The sequence below is a fragment of the Tauraco erythrolophus genome, chromosome 1 (assembly GCF_009769465.1).
Source record: "Tauraco erythrolophus isolate bTauEry1 chromosome 1, bTauEry1.pri, whole genome shotgun sequence".
Classification (NCBI taxonomy): domain Eukaryota; kingdom Metazoa; phylum Chordata; class Aves; order Musophagiformes; family Musophagidae; genus Tauraco; species Tauraco erythrolophus.
The window spans coordinates 111,444,293-111,466,539 of record NC_141465.1 but is presented as its reverse complement, the minus strand read 5'-3'; the positions used below and the strand labels follow the sequence as shown (position 1 = coordinate 111,466,539).

At 37.6% G+C, this 22,247-nt stretch overlaps 1 protein-coding gene across 3 annotated transcripts in view; it reads left to right on the top strand.

Moving 5' to 3' along the window:
- Window positions 1-15,002, top strand: part of PDS5B (PDS5 cohesin associated factor B) — a 98,976-nt gene extending 83,974 nt beyond the window's left edge. Inside the window, exons 26-34 of one of the 3 annotated variants that reach the window (XM_086620989.1) lie at window positions 40-172; window positions 983-1,102; window positions 1,426-1,488; window positions 4,116-4,261; window positions 6,303-6,402; window positions 9,027-9,469; window positions 9,561-9,662; window positions 12,672-12,813; window positions 13,613-15,002. In XM_086620989.1, the coding sequence (XP_086477115.1) occupies window positions 40-172; window positions 983-1,102; window positions 1,426-1,488; window positions 4,116-4,261; window positions 6,303-6,402; window positions 9,027-9,469; window positions 9,561-9,662; window positions 12,672-12,813; window positions 13,613-13,648 (1,285 nt within the window). In that variant the 3' untranslated portion in view covers window positions 13,649-15,002. Of the gene's footprint in view, window positions 1-39; window positions 173-982; window positions 1,103-1,425; window positions 1,489-4,115; window positions 4,262-6,302; window positions 6,409-9,026; window positions 9,470-9,560; window positions 9,663-12,671; window positions 12,814-13,612 lie in introns of all 3 variants that reach the window. The other 2 variants (XM_086620983.1, XM_086620996.1) reach the window with 2 other exon arrangements.
- The last annotated feature ends 7,245 nt before the right edge of the window (window positions 15,003-22,247 follow it).

Below are 22,247 nucleotides of genomic sequence, written 5' to 3'. Positions count from 1 at the left end.
GCGTGTTTATTTATGAAGAGTACTGCATTCCTCCTTTAGGTGCCTGTGGTTCATACTGGAAATATTGATGGCTAAAAATGAAAACAACAGTCACGCGTTTATCAGAAAAATGGTAGAAAATATCAAACAGACTAAGGATGCTCAAGGACCAGATGATCAAAAAATGAATGAAGTAGGTGATACTTTTTGATTGGAAATTGCATTTAATTCTGGCCTGCTTCTGGAAATGGGTTGCTTTTTGTTCATACTCCAGCTTTAAAATGTCTTTCAATAGAATTGTATGTGGGAGATGATACTATGTATACTGTAATTATTATATTTATTATAGTTTAGATGACAGTTATTTTCCTATGCCTCAATAGATCTTGCACGTTTGCAAGGGAGTTGTAATAATTTGAAGTCCTTCTGTTTCTTTCTCAGTAAGATTATTAAATGCTAACTTTAAATATATGTAAGCTATAATTTTTACTGTTTAAATCATCCACTAAAGTGCTTTGTAATTTTTCATTTCAAAAGTGCAACAATAAGTTTAGTATAGGAAGAAAAACACATGCATTAGATGTCTCCAGTGTGTATTGTGTAGCGAATGTATCAAACTGTGATCTTGTTTTTGAGGTTTTTGCATCACGTAATGCACAGATTTGTCACTTTCCTGCTTTTTCCACAAAAATGAGACTTTCTTATTTATTTATTTATTTATCTTTCTTTGAAACCATGGTGTACACTATTCTTCAGTGTAGAAAGAGCATGAAAGCTAGCTCTCTTCAACTGCCAGGCCTGCAGTGCTTTTGTCTTTTGCTCCTATATTTTGGTACCCTGCGATACACTGTTTAAGATGCAAGTTGGTGTTAAATGTTTTAAGAAGATTGCTTTTAAACCGTGAATTCTTGTGGTTCTGTGCTCAAAAGATACTATCTTTTGTAAGATTTTCGATAAAATTCTAAAGTGTTGTTTGGGGTTTTTTTAATTTTATTATTGACAGAAACTATACACAGTCTGTGATGTAGCAATGAATATCATCATGTCAAAGAGTACAACATACAGTTTGGAATCCCCTAAAGACCCTGTACTTCCAGCCAGATACTTTACTCAACCTGACAAGGTATACCTTGGCATTAAATTTTTCTTGAGATAAGTCTGTTTAAATCTTTGCTAGTTGTAATTCAGGGGTTTCTTCAATGGTTCTTGTAACTTCAGACTTCTCCCTATTAGAATGTAGTTGAAAAATATGTATGTATATGTTTTCATAAATATTTATATATGTATACGCACACGTATATCTCCCCCTGTGCCGAGATATTGTTGTTCAGGTTTAAAATTTCAAAAGCGTGTAAAGAAAATCTTTCAGTACTACCTCCAAAATGTAAATATCTTGTTCATTGATTATTGCTGTGATTTTTCTCCCCTCCTCGACACCCTTTACAGAATTTCAGTAACACCAAAAATTATCTTCCTCCGGAAATGAAGTCTTTTTTCACTCCTGGAAAGGTATGTATGGGATAGTGGGGTTGGTTTGGGTGCCATTTTTGCTTTTCTTTTAAAGAAAGCTAACATGTTGTTAACAAAACACTTCAAGCTTAAGAAAATAAATAGTTTCTGCCCAAAGGGTTGATATGCCAAAGGTTAGTAAACAGAAAAAGACATAGGTGGAAGGGAAGACTGCTACTGTCTATGCTGGCTTTGTGGTTATATTAGGCAAAGTGTCTTGTCTTTAAAAAGAGAGAGTCCAAAAAAACCCGCCATAATATTTTACAAGTTTGCAAAATGGTTGACCTTCCTTTCTGCAGAAGTCTAAATATTGCATATGAAGTGACAGCTACAGAAAACTCTAATACAAATGATTTTAAAAATCACATAAATTAATCTTTGGCAAACCTGAATACCGTTTTACAGTATCGTAGAAGATAACTGACTGTTCTATGGTTATTTTAATTTGTTCTTTCTAAATACACTTTGTATTGAATGGCAATGTTCTTTCTTTGCTAAAACTAAACCCAGGTACTGTTTAGAAGAAAATTAAAATCTAGTAAAGGAAAAGACAAATTGTAGTTTTCATCTGGATTAATGTATCCTGTTCTGTATTACAGGAGAACGTTAATTTGTTACCTTGCAAAAGAAATAAAAGCACAGCATCTCCATTACCCTTAACTTTGCTAATCGAGCAGTAGCTGTGAGGTAGTAACTTACTAATAGAGGAGGAATGTAAGTTAGGAAAAAATGTGTACATACAGGAGCATCTTTTTGATTAGAAGTTGAAAGCCAGTGTTTACTGATTGGAATGTATCATCACTGTATTATGCATCTGAGTGTTTGAACTCCATGGATTAGAGATTCACTTCTTACTAAAGATGCCAAAGTTCTCAAAAGGAAGTTGTGTGTCTTCCAATTTTTGATCAGTAGGCAATACTAAGTTCTCTCATCCGGTTTTTGACATAAAACATTCTTGCTAGTTTGTCCCAAATTTACTGTATGAAGTGTACTATGACAATATTAAACAGAAATATGGTTTATGCTATCACAAAAAAATCACAGAATGTTTGAGGTTGGAAGGAACCTCTGGAAGTCATCTAGTCTAAAGCGCCTGCTCTCTGACTTTCCTCATATGAGTAACACTCCCATCCCTTCTTCATCTTAGTGGCCTTTTTCTGGAGTCTCTCCAGTAGCTCCATGTCTCTCGTATATCCTAGTTGGAATGCTTTTAAATCCTAAGGTAGCTTTTATATTATTTTAAATTTCTATTGCCAGGTACTCTAGCTCCTTTCTTGTTCTGAAATTTTGTAACAAACAGCAGAGGTGTGTTTGACCACCAAAAATTTATCAGTTGCTTCACCATCATGAGAGCAATGTGAAATGAGAGTTGGTGTAGGGAGTCTTTATTTTTGTGAATGGAAGACTAGCTTGAGTGGATGTTAGTGGGGTGGATATAAGCAGGGAACAGTATCTGAGGGCAGCAAGGCTTTGAGTGTAGGTTCTGCGGTAAGAGAGGAGCTGTTAGTGCAGGTCTCCTTAGTAGGAAGTCCAGTCCAGTGTGAATTTGAACGTCTGTGCTCTCGAGTTCTTTCTGTATTTGCTTATTGATTAACATTAAGTTCTAAACTAACAGATGTAAATTCTTAATCTGGATTTTGTTCTGCAAGATTTATTTTTGGAAAGGATATGCTGTTTTTCTTGTGCGCAGTGCAGAGTGAATCTTTGGTGTAAGCGTAAAATTCCCTCTGGCTATGAAAGCGTAACCAACACATCCATGGTGCATATCTCTGGAAAAAGAACACTCAAAGCTGCTGGGATGTACATGTTGAACTTTTTTTTCAACTGTCACTAACTTTAGACAGAACTTGAATCTAATATTGAAATAGAAGATGAATCATCCTAGATAATGAGAAATGTAGGGTATGATCTTGAATTGAACATATTTATACATGGGTGTTTGGCATAAAGATGTATGATTTTTAGGAGTTAACTGAACTCTTTCAGTTCTCAAAAAGTAGTATGAGCTGGAGGTATTTGACCTGTGTGAAAGATAACCACTTAAACGAATGACCTGAAGCTCACCAGTATCTGGAAATTTTGACACCTATTAAAAGCCTGACACTTCTGAATCTGGTGCATGAAGTATCAGAATCTTCTCCACAGTATTTGATTTTTGAGATTCTCATTCATTCCCAGTTGAAACTAGTGTGGTTTGCCATTACAGTGAAGCCAGCTTAATGGCTGCTTTGCTGAAAGGGCTGTCCTACTGCCAGTACAAATGCTCGTCTGATCCAAAAGGAGAGCTGGTTCAGGCAGCTAGATCAGCAGAAAATAAAATGAACAAAAAGTGCTGGAGTGGCTTACTACTAGGTCAGGTGAGCACCTAGTACTACCAATGAGAAGAGGACAGAATATAAGGGTAGGGAGAAGAATACCCTTTTTGGTGCGGCTAGCTATTTCATTACAGCTTTGTCAGCTTCCTTCTGGTGTCTGTTGTAACTTCCATATGAAAATGTTTATTGCTTTGTGTTAAAGTTAAGATATTGATTGCAGAAAGTGAAATCTGTGACTATTTTAAGCATAGTACATGTTAACAATATCTAAACGTGTAGCTTAAAATAAAGGAAATATATTTTTGGTTTCAGCCTAAAGCAGCCAATGTTCTTGGAGCAGTTAATAAGCCTCTTTCGTCAGCAGGCAAGCAGTCTCAATCCAAATCTTCACGAATGGAAACTGTAAGCAATGCCAGCAGCAGTTCAAATCCAAGCTCTCCAGGAAGGATCAAAGGAAGGTTGGTAGACAACAAAGGAGCTTTGATATTTCAAGTATTTATAATGGAAACTTTGAATCTCTCTTTCTAAGTGAGAAACAGAATTCTATTATCTTGTTTTGAAGTAAAGCTATAGTACCACATTGCTATTACCAAAACAATTAATTTGACTTTCTAAACCCAGAAATAAATTTGCTTTTAAAACAAAATTAAAACTAGAATCAAATCGCATCCAGAGTTGGCTGTAGGAGGGAAGGGGAGCCTCATATGTTTATTGCATGTTAGAGAGAGAGAGAGAGATATATATATAACCCAACCCCCTGCCATGTATATACACACGTGTATATATATATATGTGTGTGTGTGTGTATATCTGCAGTTCCTGGGAACCTTGTGGCCTTCTGTAATGTTAACACTTCGTAGGCAGTGAGGACTGGTAGGCCATTGTGGTGATCTTGCATGACTTCCTCCTCTATAAATTAGTCCTGTAATTTGTTGGACTTTGCAGATGAACGTTTTTGGATTTTAGATTCCTTCTGTGATGGAGAGGGGAATGTCCCGTCATGCTACATAAGTCTTCTAGTTATCCGTCTTTAATAATTATAGCTTATTTTCTGTCAATTTTTTGGGTTATTCACCAGCTACTGTATAGTCTTATGTTCATTTTTTAACTGAAGGTCATATTATCATTATTTTTTTTCACTGATGTTTAGAGATTGCATAGCCTTCCTCTTCTCTCACATTACTTATCTCACTTTACTCCTCTTCTCTCACATTACTTCAGGACTGTGAGGAAATGTTATATTTGGAAATAAGGCTTCTCATTTGCTACTGCTGTGACTATTTAATATATTGTATTAATTTTAAATGTAGTGCAGTGTTTTACAAGAAATACTTCTCAACTCCATGGAAAGTCCACAGAAAGACTTATTTCTTACAAGTCATGCAGGTTCATGTGCTGAAATATACTCTTGGCTAAAGGTGTATTGGAATCCAGATTCTTCTCTATATCCAGTGAAATGAATGAGACACCAATACTGTTCTACATCCAGTTCATTTAAAAAAAAAAAATAGCTGCACTCACAGCCTGACATGTTTTGTCATCTTCATGATCTCCCCAGTTCACCTAAGTTAAACTGGTTAGTGTTTTGAGTGGGGATACGAAAGAAGAAGAGTCCTCTAGAAGTGATGGTAATGATTCAGTCTGCATGGTATTTCCAGTTCAGGCTAACTGGATATATACAGGCAAGCTTGCATCTGTTAAGACGATGTATAAAAACTGAGCTTCTGATTTACATCACAGTTATTACAGATTTTATGCTTGTAGGAATGAGAACATCTTTCTCAGTCTGTGCAGTGCCCAGGCCAGGGGCTTAAGATTCTGTCTATTTGAATACCACTATTCATTTCAGGCTAGCATGTTTCCTTTCTTGAGAAAGCATGCACTGTTTTTTAAAGGTGTTGCTTCTACCTACCCCAGGGTAAATGAAATGAAGTGACTTGTGTATTGGCTTTTGTATATTACCTTTTATCTGTGAGTCTCAGTGTTTTACATATGCAGGAGGTATCATTGTGTCCACATTTACATATGTAGAAACTGAAATAAAAATTAAATTACTGCCCTCAATTAACAACAGAAAGCTGAGGGATGAACTGGTCTCTGAAATTTAAATCTGCTTTTTTATTGCCTAAACCTCACCATAGGAAAGGGTGCTTTGGCTGGTCTGTCTGTGGTGATCTTTGATTGGTGTATGAAAACGTGTGCAGATGTGTACAAATGCACAGATCTCTTGAAACTCAGTAAGGCTGTCTTTGAAAAAGCTGCTTATCTTTCCCAGTGAAAAAAAGAAAATTCAACTTGGCTTACGATTGACACCTTTGTCCTGAGACTTGGATATTCTAGCTGATGATATGTGTTGGCTATAGTAGCCAGAGTGAAAGGTTCATTGTTCGTGGTTTAGGAATAGGTCTCTTCTGAAGATTGTTATTCTTAATGTGTTCTTTTTAAATGATTGCCCACTGTGTTATAATAATGAGGAGAATAAATGTTTATTCATTATAGGCTTGACAGCACTGAAATGGACCACAGTGAAAATGAAGAATTCACACTGGCTTCACCCTTACCAGGGAAGAAAACTGACAAAAGGGACGACTCTGATCTTGTAAGGGTGAGCTGTTTGTTTGCACTGCAGATGTTTCATTTTAAGTCACTTTAAAATAAAAATTAGTGTGGTGGCACTTCATATCATTCAAGAAAATATGCTGAAACATGCAACTGAGTTGATATTGTAAACTACTGGAAAATATGTTTAGAGTTGGATATGAAAATGCAGTGAAAAAATGGTTCAGTTTGTTTGTTTTTCATGTGTACGTTACATTGCACTTGCATCATACTGACAACTCCTGTAAGCTTTCACGATTACTAGTTATTTGCAGGATATTGGTAATATTGACAGGGGTAGATTCTGCTAGAGCAGGTCATTGATTTGGAACTTGGTTTTGCTTTTTTGGAGCTGGGGAGCAGATTATAGCAAGCATTAACTGAGAAGCAGAATTTTTATCAAGTCCGTGTTTTAAAAATATCATCATTCAGGATATTTGTCCAGATTACATCATAGAGTAACATGTTAGTTCTAAGGTTGTGGGATGCTGCTTAACCCGAGGGAGAAAGTTTAGTTTGAAACTTGGATACACCTACTTACACCTGGTATAAGTGGCTGTAATGACAGATGCACAATCACTGCAAAAACAAATAGAAAAGAGAATACATGGGTGTCACTGATCTAGATGAACAGTTTTGTCACTGAAGTCACGAACTTGCAGGAGATGTTATCAGCGTTCAAACATTTTTCTTAATTTTCTTCTAGTGTAATTCTATGTCCTTCAGTTTCTTTACTTTTTTTCCTCATATCCCTTATAGCTTTTCTTTCAGCTTTTCTTGACCAAGGTTTATAGATAAAGTAGAGACACATATTTGTCAGCTGACTTCTGCCTTATCTCACAAGGGACATGTGAAGTGGAAAAAAAAAAAAAATTCAATCTGATTTTAAGTGGCATGACTGTCATTATGTAGATTAAATTGCAATGTGGCAAACACTAATAAATGAGTGTATGTGTTGAAATACAGTAATGTTAGTTGAACATTGGTATGAAACTGAAATACTGTAAGTATTTGGACTTTTGGACCATTTCATGGTCCAAAATGAAATAGTCATAGTCCTCATGAAATGGTAGGTAAGTACATGTTTCCCGCTCTCCCTGCGGTAAGATTTAGTTGGAGCAATACTTCTGACCTTAATAGTTGCTTATTGAAATCTTTGCACTGTTTATGGCTCTTTACTGTGCACTCTAGAGAACTAGAGCTTCACTAGAGGTGAAGGAATAGTTTCTGTTCTGAAAGGGTTCTACCTTTCTTGAGATGCTAGAGGGACAAGGTGCCATCTAGAGGGTCGTTGACAGGCTTGAAGAGTAGACCCATGTGAACCTCATGAAGGTTCAGAAAGGCGAAGTGCAAGGTCCTCCACCTGGCTTGGGGCAATCTCTAGGATCAGTACAGGCTGGGGGATGAATGGGATTGAGATCAGTTCTGCTGAGGACTTGGGGACAATGGTGGATGAAAAATTGAACACGAGCCAGCGATGTGCACTTGCAGCCCAGAAAGCCAATTACATCCTGGGCTGCATCGAAAGAAGGTCAAATGAGGTGATTCTCCCTTTCTACTCTGCTCTCATGAGACCCCACCTGGAAAACTGTGCTCAGCTCTGGAGTCCCCACTGCAAGACAAACACAGAGTTGTTAGAGCAAGTCTGGAGGAGAGTCACAAAAAGTGGTCAGAGGGTTGGAACACCTCTCCTATGAGGAAGAACAGAGAGCTGGTGATATTCAGCCTGGAGAAGCAAAGGCTGCAGGGAGACCTTATTGCAGCCTTTCAATATACAAAGAGGGCTTATGGGACAGACTTTTTACCAGGGCCTGTAGTGACAGGACAAGGGACAATGGTGTTAAACTGAAAGAGGGTAGGTTTAGACTGAACATAAGGAAGAAATTTTTTACAATGAGAGTGGTAGGATACTGGTAGAGGTTGCCCAGAGAAGCGGTGGATGCCCCATCATTGGAGGTGTTCAAGGTCAGGTTGGATGGAGCTTTGAGCAACCTGATCTAGTGATAAATGCCTCTGCCCGTGGCAGGGTGGTTGGAGAGACATGATCTTTAGAGGTCCTTTCCGACCCAAATTATTCTATGATTCTTTGAAGAGTTGGGTGGGGATTTTTGCTGCGCAGAGCAGATGTTGAGTCTTAGTGCAGCTCTGACAGCAGTGCTTTGGCAGCTACTACTAATTCCTGTGCTTCCTTCTACAGTTATAAATTCAGGTTGCTCATCGTCTTCTGTATTAGTGCATTGACGCTGCCAGTGTGGGCGCCAGACACAAGCACCTTGCCGCTCACAACAGAGCTGACAATTCCCATCCTCTCTGTTTTCCTGTTGATAATAATGCAGTTATGGATGTTCTAACCAATTGTGTTTGACACAGCTGAAGACCTTACACAATTCAGTGTTTTAACTGCTCACCTCTGAGATCATAATCCTGTCTTGTGTGGTGTTTTATATGTATATATGCGTTTATACTTTTGCAAAGGTTTTTGAAATGGAAATGGTAGACAATCTTAGTAGACAACTTGTGTCGCTCTTTGTCTTGTTGGGGGAAACTTCTGTAGCTTTTGTGTATGTGACAGTTTAATATGGCAGTTCAATTTTTTAATTTAAAGATATAATCTTTCCTTTTCAGTCAGAGATGGAGAAGCCTAGAGGAAGGAAGAAAGCAACTATCACAGATTCAGAAGAGAAACTAAGCATAGATGACCTGAATAAACTGGGTCAAGAGCAGAAACTTAGAGGTAGTCAACGGGGAAGAAAAAGACCTGCAGTTGTTTCAGAATCTGATGAAACACAATGGCAAGAGGAAAAAAGGCTAAAAGAAGATGTAATAGAAAGTGAAGATGAACAGAACAGTCCACCAAAGAAAGGGAGAAGAGGACGCCCTCCCAAAGCAAATAATGGGGGAACACCAAAGGAAGAACCAGTAGCCAAGTCATCAAAAAGGAGCAAAAAAAAACAACCGCCAGCAGCTGCAGCAGAAGAGGAGGAGGAGGAGGAAGAAAGGCAAACTGAAAACATTGAACAAAAACCAAAAGGGAGGCAAAATAGGACACAGAAAAGAACACAGCAGAGGTAAGTCCATCTTCTTGTAAGCTGCATCTTTTTTATCCTTGGACATTAGTTATAATTTGATACTTTGCAATTTGGGTCTTCCTCAAAACAGAGCAGAACCATCTGAAACTAGTACAGTTGAATCAGCACAGTCTACGCCACAGAAAAGACGAGGAAGGCGATCAAAAACACCACCATCACAGCAAAAAAAAGTGTAAGTGGTGAATATTTTCTAAATTTGTGTTTAGTGAGAATTAAAAATATGCCTCTGTGCCCCCAATCAGTAATTTACTGAAAATATTTCAGAATACTTTAATTGACAGTTAAGAAAATAAATTGCCATTGTTATTTCTAAAATGTTTTCCCTAGCTGCTTCTCCTAGAGTATCTCAAACCAGAGCAAGAGGCTACGAGTAAGTTTAATGTGCTCAGGTAGCATATACGTAGCTTTGCTCTTCTAGGAGAAAAGTCAATAAATCACATGAGGGCCTTGAAGATAGGGCTTTATTAGGACTTCAAGGAATGAAACGTGCTCCCATTTATTTTGGATAGGGAGGAAGAATCAAATTGTTACAATACTGAAACAGTATTGTGGAGAATTAAGTGTGTTCTGATTCTCCTTAAATTAATGTTCACTTACTTTCTTATTTGTGGCCTTCTTGTTATCCACTTGAATAATTTCCGGATGAATAAAATGTGCTACAATCTATGAAGGATAGTAGCTCTTGAAAATTCTGTGTTGTATTAAACTCCAAAATAAAGGTAAACTCTCTGGATAGCTTCATTTTCTTGTGCCTACCATAGGAAACGACAGGTATCCCTACCTTTTCTGTACATGTGTATGCAATACATGTAAAGCAGAGGTGTACAAGTGGACAGGACTTATTTGCCCACTGGTATCAAACTGCAGCTCTTGGAACAGATTTGCAAGATACTCTTCCAGAACCTCATGATAAATTCCCTACGCACTACTTATGCACGTCTTCAGTCTGGCATTTCGTATTACTCTGTTGTTTTTCTGGCTTCTGGGCTTAGTTAGCATTGTGCTGATCTTCCTCTGGCAGTTTAATGTGCCAATTTACCTGCCCCTGGAGATCTTCCATACCAGAGATCTTTTTGCCTGAACAAGCTCATACCCTCAATTCAAATTCTAGTTTCACACTGGATCACGTGTTCTGGCATTTTCCACGTACAATATCCCGACCTTTCCAGTGTTCTGTTTCCCTACCTCAGATCAGACCTCTCCAGCTCCTTTACTCTGTAACCAGAAACACAGGTCCCGACACTGTCTTGGTTACTACGGAAGTCACTGCTTGCTATATGTGCAGTGGAAAAGGAGTTGGAAACTACTACGGCCATGCAGAGAAGACATGTCGATAAGTTACTGTTGGGCCATGTGCTATGTGGCATTTGTCAAAGATGCCCTTTACTAAATATTTCGGTAGCTTCTGATTCACTTCTCAGTGAAGTCAGTGAACTTCGTGTTTCTTTACCTTCTGTTTAAAATGAGGTAAAGTGTATCAGTACACATGATCAGTGACAGGCATAGCTCTCATTCATGTGTACGTACATCATTCCTCGCACAAGGAGCCCAGGTAAGTTGTACCAGGGTTCAGAGCTGTTGGGTCTAGTCTACATTTAATCCAAATAAATATTGTGTGTATGTTTTATTTTTTGTGATCAGACTGCCCAAATTTTGACTGTCCTTTTTCCAAATCTGCAAGAAAAAGGGGAGACCACAGTAATTCTTCAGTCTTCGAAGTGCATTGTAGTCAGACGTTTCTCCCTGTTGTAGATGCGTATCTACAGCAGTTTGAACTAAAGAGAGCTGATAGACTGAGCAGCACTCTGTACCACAAGATAGAATATATTTATTTAATTCAAATGCTTAAAGCTTTCTGGACTTCTTGGGAATGGATTTGACATGAGAATTTGGGATTTTATCTATGAGGTGATAGTGTATAACCCGTTTCTGATAGCTAATTGGGTTACCAATTAGCGCACATGAACTGTCTTATTTTTGTAATACGTCAAAAGATGAACCTAGCTTGTGAATAATTCATCTGTTTCCTTTTCAACTCTGTTTCTTCTATTAGTCTTGGAAGGCTTGAGTTGGACTAATTTGTGTTGTTTCTCAAAGGATGTCATGTTGTTTGGTGCTGAAACCCTCACTGTACTGTAATTACTGTATGCAAGTCAGAGATTTTACTTTGTGCAGATTTTAGTGTGGTTCTCAGGATTGAAATCTCCTGCCACGTGTGGTTTGATGCTGTCAGAGGACAGTTTTGGATCTGTATGGCCCCACTTGGGTGTTTGTTGTCTGCCTAGAACAGAGTTTCCGGTTTAATTTAATCCAAAAAGTCACCTAGTTTGGGTGCACCAAGACTGCATCTGCAGTAAGTGAGGTGATTCAGTGATCTGATCCTGAGCTGTGCTAATGACCCAATCCAAACCAAAGTGGTAACGCAGGTGCAGCTGTCTAGTTTTGGATACATACCTTGTTGGCTTTTCTTTTTTTAAGATGTAGGGGGACTAGTTCTCATTTTAAGCAAATGGATGCTTTTTGCTTGTGGTTCAGATCCCATGGCTAACACAGACAATTTAAGATGATGTTGACTGATTTTTCCTGATTATCCTGATTAAGGTATTGTTATCCCAATTATCCCTAGCTCTTAGCATGAGCTAGCTTGGAAGATTTGTGTTTAGGTTAATTATAGTGTTAATTTCTTAAATAGCAACATGGGTTCTTCTAGGTCTGGAAAAACATAGATGCAGTTACTCAAATTTTGTTGTATATAAACTCCTGTAGAAGTAGAGTACATTTATTCATGGAATTGAATAGAGGGGAAAGAAAGCCCAAGTATTCAGTCTCTGGCTGTTTGGCTTTTCCTGTTCACTGGTTACTGTTGTGTCGACCTTCTTTGGCCTGCATTCTGGCACTGAAGAGAAAAATCTGTCTTGTCTATAGAGGCAAAAATTGTTCAACTTTGTACTCCTCTGTTCTGGAAGAATTTGGTTTTCAAATGCTGTTGTCCAGCCTCCTAGTTCCACTTCTTCTATTCTGTGTATGGATGAACTAGATAGGTATATAAAACAGAAGTATGATGTAATACAGAATTTTAAGGCTGCTGTTCTTGTAACGTAGAACATTTGCTCTCATATGGTTTATACATGTGCAGACCCATGTTCTGTGAAACTGATCTTTATTTTTCTTCTGATTGTAGCCGTGCAGGACGTTCCAAACAAGCAGCCAGTAAAGAGAATGAATCTAGTGAAGAGATGGACGTATTTCAGAGTAGTTCACCTGTCAGTGATGACGTTCCCCAGGAAGAAGCAATGGAAGAAGAGGAAGTTTCCACAATCAATGTAAGAGAAATACCTGAGATTTTCTTTGTGAGCTTTTGTGGTGTCCTCTGTGTATTGATGTTCAGAGAATGACTTCTCCTGTTCTTAGTACTTAACCTTCCTTCTTTAAAATGAACGAGGTGGTTGTCAGCTGCCGCCGTTGTGTAGTGGTGCTGCACTGGAGCTTTCCAGAGAAGCTGCATTTCTTAGAAAATGCCAGTTTTTGTCAAGCATCTTAAAATTTCTGTTCTGTATAACTTTTGTTATCTGTCTGCTTGAGTTGTGTAGTGCCTCATGGGAATTACTTTTCCAGGTAACTCATGCCCGTTCTTCTCAGCTGAATTATAATAGTGAATAATGTTACTTTACACAAAACAGGAACACAAAATGAATAGTACTGGAAAATAAGTTGAATCTTGGAGCAGAATCCTAAACCAGTTTCTTTCTCTTACCAGCATATGCAAATACATTAAAATAAGTTTATTTTATATTTATTTCATACAAATATGTTAGTATTACTAAAAATGTAACTGAATGGCTTCACACTTTTGGACACATCTGATGATTGGAGCATCTGAGTGTCTGAAAAAGGAAACTAGAGAATGCTTGAAGGACACAGGCTTAGTAACATCAAACAAAATTATGTCCTAGTCATTGACTGAGACCTGTACCTGTGATAAAACGAGTAATGAACGACGCTATATACAGTTACTTAAACATTATTGGGAGACTAAGCATTTTTCCATTATCAAATACATATATTCTTGAATTTTTCAAAATTTTTCGGTAAAAACATTTAAAATACTTTTTCTTCAAACAGGTCCGTCGCAGAACTTCCAAAAGGGAAAGGCGATGAGTGAGCATGTAGTTATCAGGCTTCCAGGTGAAAGCTTTGAAGAATGCTTTTAATATAAAGCTTGAGACTGAATGAAGCTGTTAGTGCACAAATGGGGTTGCTGAAAAAAAGACAAAACCTATTTTACTTTTACTGCCCCTGCATTTGCAGTCCCTAGGTCACAAGCTTTAGCCACACACGTTGATATCATTAACTGTGGATTTTTGTGAAGTGTAATGTGCGCTGGCTTTGTAGACATACAAACTAAAGAAGAAAACTGTAAATAGTTCTTTTTTTAATGTTTCTGACTTCTAAAGTGCTTGTATAGCTTTTATCTGCGGCTTTAAACTGACAGTACCCCACTGTTTATTGGATCTATTGATTTAAAAAAGAACAGTTTGTTGAAAATTGATCTCAAGCAATATCTGTCAGTGTTCGTATTTGTACTCTTGTTGACATTTAACTGTGAAAAAAGAAAAAATCAGTTAAACAAATAGTGCCACTTTCTTTTGCCACTATTTGTTAAGAAGAAGAAGGAAAAAAAAACAAAGGTCTTTGTTTCCTTCATGAATCTAACCTGGTGTTTACCTTTAGGCACCTACCTATCATCAGAGGTGCTAAATTACTTTCTTTTACAGTTGAACAATGTTGCATAGAATAATACAAGAGATGCAAATTGTGAAAGAAGTTGTTTGACTTGTTTTACACCTCAGTATTGATGCCAGACTTTTCTGGACTTCTAGTGGCATTGAAAATTCAAAAAGGATTTAAAATATTTTAATTTTAAAAGTGTGTTATTAAATAATGTACTGAATACCCTACCCATTTTATCTTCCCCTCTCAGTTTTTATTAATCTACTGTATCAATAAAATTCTGTAACTGAGTTTTTAATAGTCTAGTATGTTAATGTGTATAGATATTTCCTTCTGAACATGATGTTCACAAAGAGCAAATTATTACTACATTATAATATGAAATCTGATATATAAACATTAGTGAAAATACAGTTCTTATTACAATGTAAAGTTAATCACAAAGAAAAATTTTATTGATGCAGTGTGTCTTTATAAAGCTGTTCTTGAGAGCCAAGTGTTTTGTATTTTATAGTGAAGTTGCATGTTTATGAAAAATGTGCTGAAAATGGGATGTAATGTTTTTTTGGAAACTCGTATCTAGCAGTAGTATATGGTAGGTTGCCTCCTGAGAGAACTTTTTATTGAGAGTTTATTATACCTTTTTGTTTTGTTTTTGTTTTTTGAGCCAAATTTTTTTGGTATGAAGAGCTAAATTTTTGTTGAATAACGAGCTGTTGATTATTGCAGTCAAGGTATTCAAGATTTGAATGAAGCTCCATTTTTATTTTGTGCTATCATAGAGAGGTTCATTTTTGGATTTTTTTTTTTTAGTTATAATCTGAAAAAAAAAAAAAAGAAGAAACAAAATACTTAAAGCAGTATCCTGTATGCAGTTTTACAGTTTACAAACTGTGTCTTTGAACCAAAATGTATAGTTACTACACTATGCTTAGCCAAGCACATATTATAATTTCAGGTGCTGTTCTCCCTCTGGTTCCCTACAGTTGACAACATGTGAAAAAATCAGTTTCTAACTTAAGAATACTTTAGCTCATTGAATAACGGAGCATTTTCATATAATCCATTGATACATAAGTTACAGTTGCAAGGTGGCCTGTAAAGATTAGAGGAAAGGATCATACTAAAACATGGCTTTACTGATTTACAAACTGTAAGATCACTAGTAAAGAAACTTTTAGAACTTTTTCATTACACATTTTTTTTACCAATGAAAAAGGTATTATAAACAATTAGATTATGCTGCCTCAGCTTAACTTCCTACCCCCCTCCAGTATTCAGCTTTTCAACATTTACACCTATAGATATGGTGGAAATGCTGCCTAAAAAAAGCAATTATGGTTGATTTAAATTGGGTTTGAAATAGCTGGCACAATGGAACTGGCTTACTTACACTTCAGCAGTGCAAATACAAGTTGTTGGGTTTTTTTATGGTATAAAATGATCGAAACCTAGCTTTATATTTTCCTCTTTGACAGAATTGCACTGAAAACGTTTATGGAAGATGTACCTTTAAGTCCATTTTATACAAAAATATGAAAAATTGATGCTGAAACTGCTGCAGACTCTTGAGGCTTTATGTGCATAAACATGGTTAGGTTAAACTTCATCGAATATTGATGCACATTACTGATCATAATGTTTAATGTAAATTTAAACTATAGTTTTGCAATTTAAATGTTGATTTCTTGGGTTATAATGTGTAATTCATTATTTCTTGAGAAACAGGCACAGCAAATATTTCATTCTTATATTCAGACCTCTTCTAAGTTCATTCTCATCTCATAAAGAAAATGAATATTTTATGTACTAACATTTTGAGATCTGCATACAGTAGCTACAGTAGAGTATAATTATGTATAAAAGATAAATTGCTAACATTCTGTTAGCATGCTCTTCTGCAATGATAATGTTAAGTTTATAAAAATGTACTGTATTACATTAAAAGATCAAACTGAACTCACTGTAACAAGTTCCAGTATGAAATTTTTGTGAGATTACCGAAGTATCTTGCTGTACTTTGCAGCAAATTAAGCTTTTGTGTTACATTTCCTTTTCTTGCTGCAGTGCAACAGGAAACTTTCAGTGATCTATAGTTCATATGCAAAATGCAAACAGTGATTGTAATCTTGATACTAGTGTTTAAGAATAATTCACTCTGATTTCAGAAGCGTGGGATTTTTTTACTTGTCACCAACTGAGATAATTAATATTTAGGGCTAGCTAAATATTCCACTAACAGGAAGGAAACATGAAATTGCTTGAAAGTTCTAGTGTGAGTACACGTATCTTCCGCCTAGGATAATCTAGAATCCTGTATTAACTATACTTGACTCTGCCAATTGACTTTATTTTCTAGCAAAATTGAACCCTTTTTCAAATATTTTGGCATTTGCTGTTTTGACATTTCAATCTATGTGAACAAAACCATTAGAATTTACAAAAAAGCATTCATATTAAAGACATTTCCACTGAAAATGAATATGCTCAATTTGTGAGTAACTTGCAAAAAACTTGGACTTGAAGATTAAATACTTCATTCTGGCATACCATTTGTCATCTGATATTCTGAAAAAAACACCACTGAACTTCACATAGTGGTGTGCATGCAGTTTTCTTGCTTCTCTCTTTTTCTCTTTTTTTTTTTTATGTATAGGTTTTGACAAATTATCAAAGTCTGCTGTTGTGGATATGCACACAATAGGTTTTGGATCCTGCAAGTTTACATCTCTATGGTACTGTGGGGTTAGTGCTTAAGTGCATTCATCCTATGCAAACACAAGTGCAAAACCAAGTACATGGACGCGTTTGAATATTCTAACACTTGTGCACACAGGGCGTGTAATGAGAAGAGCACACGTGCATCTTAAAACTGTATACCCAAGACCTACAAAATTCTGAGTTTGTGGATGTAAATAGATTTAAAATTGGGCTGTGTTTAAATATAGATATGAAAACATACATATATATCTATTGTAGAGATCGATACATCTCTACCTCATCAAGGTAGGTGCAGTACATATTTTACAAAGAATTTTTTAAAGAAACACATTCAGGCATACTACCGTGTTTGCCCAAGGCAGCGTGTCTACAAACACACGATTAAAATGAGTTCTGGACGACCATCCCACAAGTCTGATGGCTCTATGACAACCAAAATGATAAAATTGACCTGACCAAGACCCTCTGTCCAGTCATCCATCAGGAGGAGTAGGAGGACCTGAATGCATTTTTGTTTCCTGTTGTGCTCACAGATTGCTATTCCACTCTTTGCATCTTTGTTGGATGTTGCCTTTAAAAAAGATGTTTACTAATTTAGGTGCAATTTCCTAATGCTGACAGAAGTGACTTATGTTCCACAGACATAAGCAGACTTCCTGCTGTGTCAGTAGGTTTGTCCAGCATACTTGGGACACCTGCTTCGTGACGTACCGTACAGCTTCTGGTATTTTGTTGCTAGTGGAAAAGTCAGAAGCTGAATGTTGGCAACTGGGATAGAAATACAGAGGAAAAAAAAAAAACCAAACCAACAACAAACACCTGAATTTGCTCTAAAGTTCTTCAAATTCTGCTGTGTAAAAGATCTGACCTCTGCACAGAGTTCATGAAGTGCCATTATGTTTCTGTAGGCAGGATAACATAGTATCATACAGCGTGTATATGCAGTAACAAACACATTTCACTCTTGCATTTTTTCCAGTCCCTCACCACAGTCATGGTGTGGTTTTTGGTAGTGCTTTCATTTCTGTAACGGAGATGTATATTCTTTTGAGATAGCAGCATCGTTTCGTATCTATGTAAGAAGGAAGAAGGTCTCAAATACAGATTTCTACCCCTGCAAAATCAGTATTTTAGTCATCATGTGATGAGTTGGAATTAGTTTTAACATACGGTTTCTTTGGAGGACGGATAACATCTTATAAGGTGTTTTGTTTGGCTAGCCATGTTTCTGGTGCTTGTGTTCTACCTCACGTATGTAGATACAGACGAACACAGTATTTTGAAAATCAAAGCAGTGTTATTGAATATGCTGCCTGCTTAACTTGGAAGTAATGTTATTATTAAAAAAAACAACTTGCAGTTTGCAAATTTGTTACACGGTTCTGAACAGATCCAGAGCACTGGAGGTTTTAGATAATTAGGTTCTGTAAGACTTCTACGTCAGTATTGTTGCATTTTATTAATTTTCTACAGACAGACAATTGCTCAAATTGACATGCAGTATAAAAGAACACGTGAACTTAGTAACAGTCTAAGTAGCAGTAACTTCTGTTGGTATTACAATATAAAAGAATGTGTTAGAATGAAACATTCTTGCCCTAAAAAGCTTGTTCTTTACTATGTTGAGAAGACGTGCCGATAATGTAAACCAGCTTTCTTCTAAAGTCACAGCACCTTGAAATAGTCTGGTTTGGAGCAGCTAGCTTTTTGGTAGATGTATTTTAAGCTTACAGGTTTCTGTGTTCCTTGTAGTATGTTTCTATTCAGCAAAATTAAATTCTTGTAAACTAAAGATATTTTGAAGAACAAAGCAGTTTTTAATCCATATTTAATAAAACAATAAGGTGTTCATTTTAAGCAGCGAGTTTTTTTTTTTGTAGCCATATCTATAGATGCAGTAACATGTTACATGAACATGATGTACACCACCATTTCTCTGGAGCCTTTGACCTGCAACATACTGAAAGACAGTAAAAACTGCCTTTGTTTTCCCCAAAAGGTATTTACTGTTGTCCTTCCATAACCATTTCAAAAGATAAGAGCTGGAGGAGGAAGGAAGAGGAAAACGATGGTTTTACTTACCTCCTATATTATTTATCTTCTGCTATATTCTATACAGTTTAGGTGATGGAAAACCAGTGGTGTGTGGAGGTGTGTTGGGTGAAAAGTGGGATATTAGAAATGAGTTATTTGTTTGAAGGTGCTAGAGACATGAGTAACGGGTAGGGAATCAAGAGATAAATGAGATGGGAAAGCAATTATTCCATACAAGGTGTCCAGTGATAGGAGTCTTCTGTTCAAGACGAAAGCCTAGATGAGGGAAGCTAAGTTAATGATAATGATATTATCCTTATTAATATTAAAAGAGGAGAACTGAGGATATCTTGCTTTCTTTGATTTGAAGAAAGAAGTTGGAGTTTTGAAATATATGTAAAAACACATATAGGATTGAGACTAGTGCCCACAGTGTGTTTGTGGAAAGAGGGTGATAGTTGTTGCTGAGGGCAAATGTCATTAGTAAGGAATTTGGAATAGCTGCGCAAAAGAGGATTCTAACCTCCATAGAATCATAGAATGGTTTGGGTTGGAGGGGACCTTAAAGATCATCTAGTTCCAATTACCCTGCCACAGGCAGGGACACCTTCCACTAGATCAGGTTGCTCAAAGCCTCATCCAACCTGGCCTTGAACACCTCCAGGGTTGGGGCATCCACAGCTTCTCTGGGCAACCTGTTCCACTGTTTCACCACCCTCATTGTAAACAATTTCTTCCTTATCTCTAATCGAAATCTCCCCTCTTTCAGTTTTTCATTACTGAGGGTTATATATCGCTATCTGCAGCATGCACCTGTGAAGACTGTGGCTATCAGGCAGCTTTGAGAGCTCTCGTTTCCAGATGGCTTATATCTTGGCCTTTTTTTGCCTCATTTTTAGTGCTGCATTTAAATGGATGCTGCTTTAACCTTATCTGCCCTACCTTCTGAAGCACCTCTGCTGTGAAGACAGGCTGAGACAGTTGGGGTTGTTCAGCCTGGAGAAGAGAAGGCTCTGGGGAGATCTTATAGCAGTCTTCCAGTACCTGAAGGGGGCCAAGAGGAAAGCTGGAGAGGGACTTTTTACAAGGGCATGTAGTGATAGGACAAGGGGCAATGGATTTAAACTGAAAGAGGGAAGATTTCAATTGGATCTAAGGAAGAAATTCTTCCCTCTGAGGGTGGTGAGGCACTGGAACAGTTTGCTTAGAGAAGTTGTGGATGCCCAGTCCCTGAAGGTGTTCAAGGCCAGGTTGGATGATTCTTTGAGCAGCCTGATCTAGGGGAAGGTGTCCCTGCTTATGGCAGAGGGATTGGAACTGGCTGATCTTTAAGGTCCCTTCCAACCCAAAGTACTCTATGATTCCGTGATCTTTTGGAGCTGATGTGGCTTTGGCCTTCCCAAACAAGGACCGCATGGGTGGTCTGGAGGTCACTGATGACTTTGCTTCCGTACCTGAGGAAACAGTACCATTATTACATTTCCTATTGTCAGCAAGAAAAAGTAGTCCTTAGTACTGAAGCCATCCCTGCTTAGGACCCACCACCTTATTTAAATTCAAGACTGATGAGGGCTCTTAAGTAGTTATTAAGTAGCTGGGTCATCCCATTTTATTATAAAGGGACTAAAAAAAACCCAGAGTGTTCCTCAGTTTAAATTCTGGGATGAATGACTGAGACAACTGGGAGGCTTCTTAAGGTGGGTCTTCTATTTGAACCTCTGGATTCTGTATTCTTGGTGATGAAATGTGATGTTCCTGATAGCCATTACCTGTACTAGACACAGGGAGATACCCTCACATCCCTCTCTTTTGTCTTTCAGCCACATTTCTCCATTCCTCTATCGTGTTTATTTAAAAAGCAGTGGGAGTTTCGTCTTGGTCAGGAAATTACTTCCAGTCTGTTTCTTGTGAGCCTTTTGCTTTTAGGTCTAATTTGTCTGTCACGGTCTTGATATCAGAAGGCGATATCTATATTTTTTAATATATGTATTTTTTAACTACATAGATTCAGATCTTCAGACACCTTTTAAGCTGTTCATTTTCCCTGCAGGTGTTCTGTCTAGGTGTTCTGCTATTTCTAACCAGTAACTGTAGAACAGAATAGTAGTCTGTGTCCAGGCCTGCTATGAAGTACTTCCAGGACGGCAGCAGTCAGAGTGTGTTCTGCCACACAGGTGACACTTGGAGCAGCACCTGAAGATCTTCTGTATTTGGGTTATCCCTTGTGCATCTGTGTATAGTCTCATCCGTGCTTTCATGAATCTAAAATCGGACTTCCCCACAAAAATTTGACCTTTAGAGGTGATGGGGATCATGTGGCACACTGACACTACACACAGTGTGGTGGGGTGTTTTTTGAGAACCTTCTCCTGTGCTTGATATTAGCTAACTGCTACTGAACTGCACTGAAAATGGTGTTATTTTGTAGAGTGCACGCCAACTCACCTGAAGAAAAAGTGAGTTAGTGTATGTGTAGTGGGTGATTTCTGAGAGACATGAGCATCCTACTTGTTTCTCCTGTCCTTTGGTATCTACTATAGATGCATTCCTGCAGCTGAGAGGTACTGAAATGCTGAGTACGAGAGAGAATCTAGAACGTGACAGCCTTGCGTATGGCAAGGGAAAACTCCTGTCTCACATGGCAGAGGGAAACACAACCATGGAAGAACCATGGTTACTAAAGTAACAGATGTGGGCATTTAGTTCCTTTCTGCCATTTCTGTTGTTAGTCTTCTGATGTTTTAATTTCCTACAGAGTAGGAACTGAAATGGAACAGTTTTGTCATGTGCAAGTCCATGACAGAGGGCAGGTTGTGAGTATGTGCTGAAAAAAACAGGTCTTCCTTGGTCTTGGGCTCTGTGCACACCTGTGAAAATGTTCACTGATAAGAGCTCCAGTACCTGTTAGGTTGTGTCTCTATTTTCCCTCTTACACATTTACATTTTTCATGTGCTGAAGCAGACTGTAGCGAATGGTCCTGTAAACAAGGTTGCAGGACTTAGGCATAGTATTTCGGTTTTGTTATTTGAGTCATGATTCTTACTTTTCTTCATGTGGCACAGAATGCTGTGGAAGTGATCTTAGCAGCTATGAAGGGGAGAGCTACCAAACTAGGGAGAAAGTTCAAGTCCTCATGGGAGAACAGGGTGCACTGTTGCTCTGCATAGCAGGCAGCGTCTGAGTTCACTAAAAGATGGGCAGTAGCCATGGAAAACTCCTCAGAATGTAAGTGTGATGTGCTGAAAACAAAATCAGCACATACGCTCTATT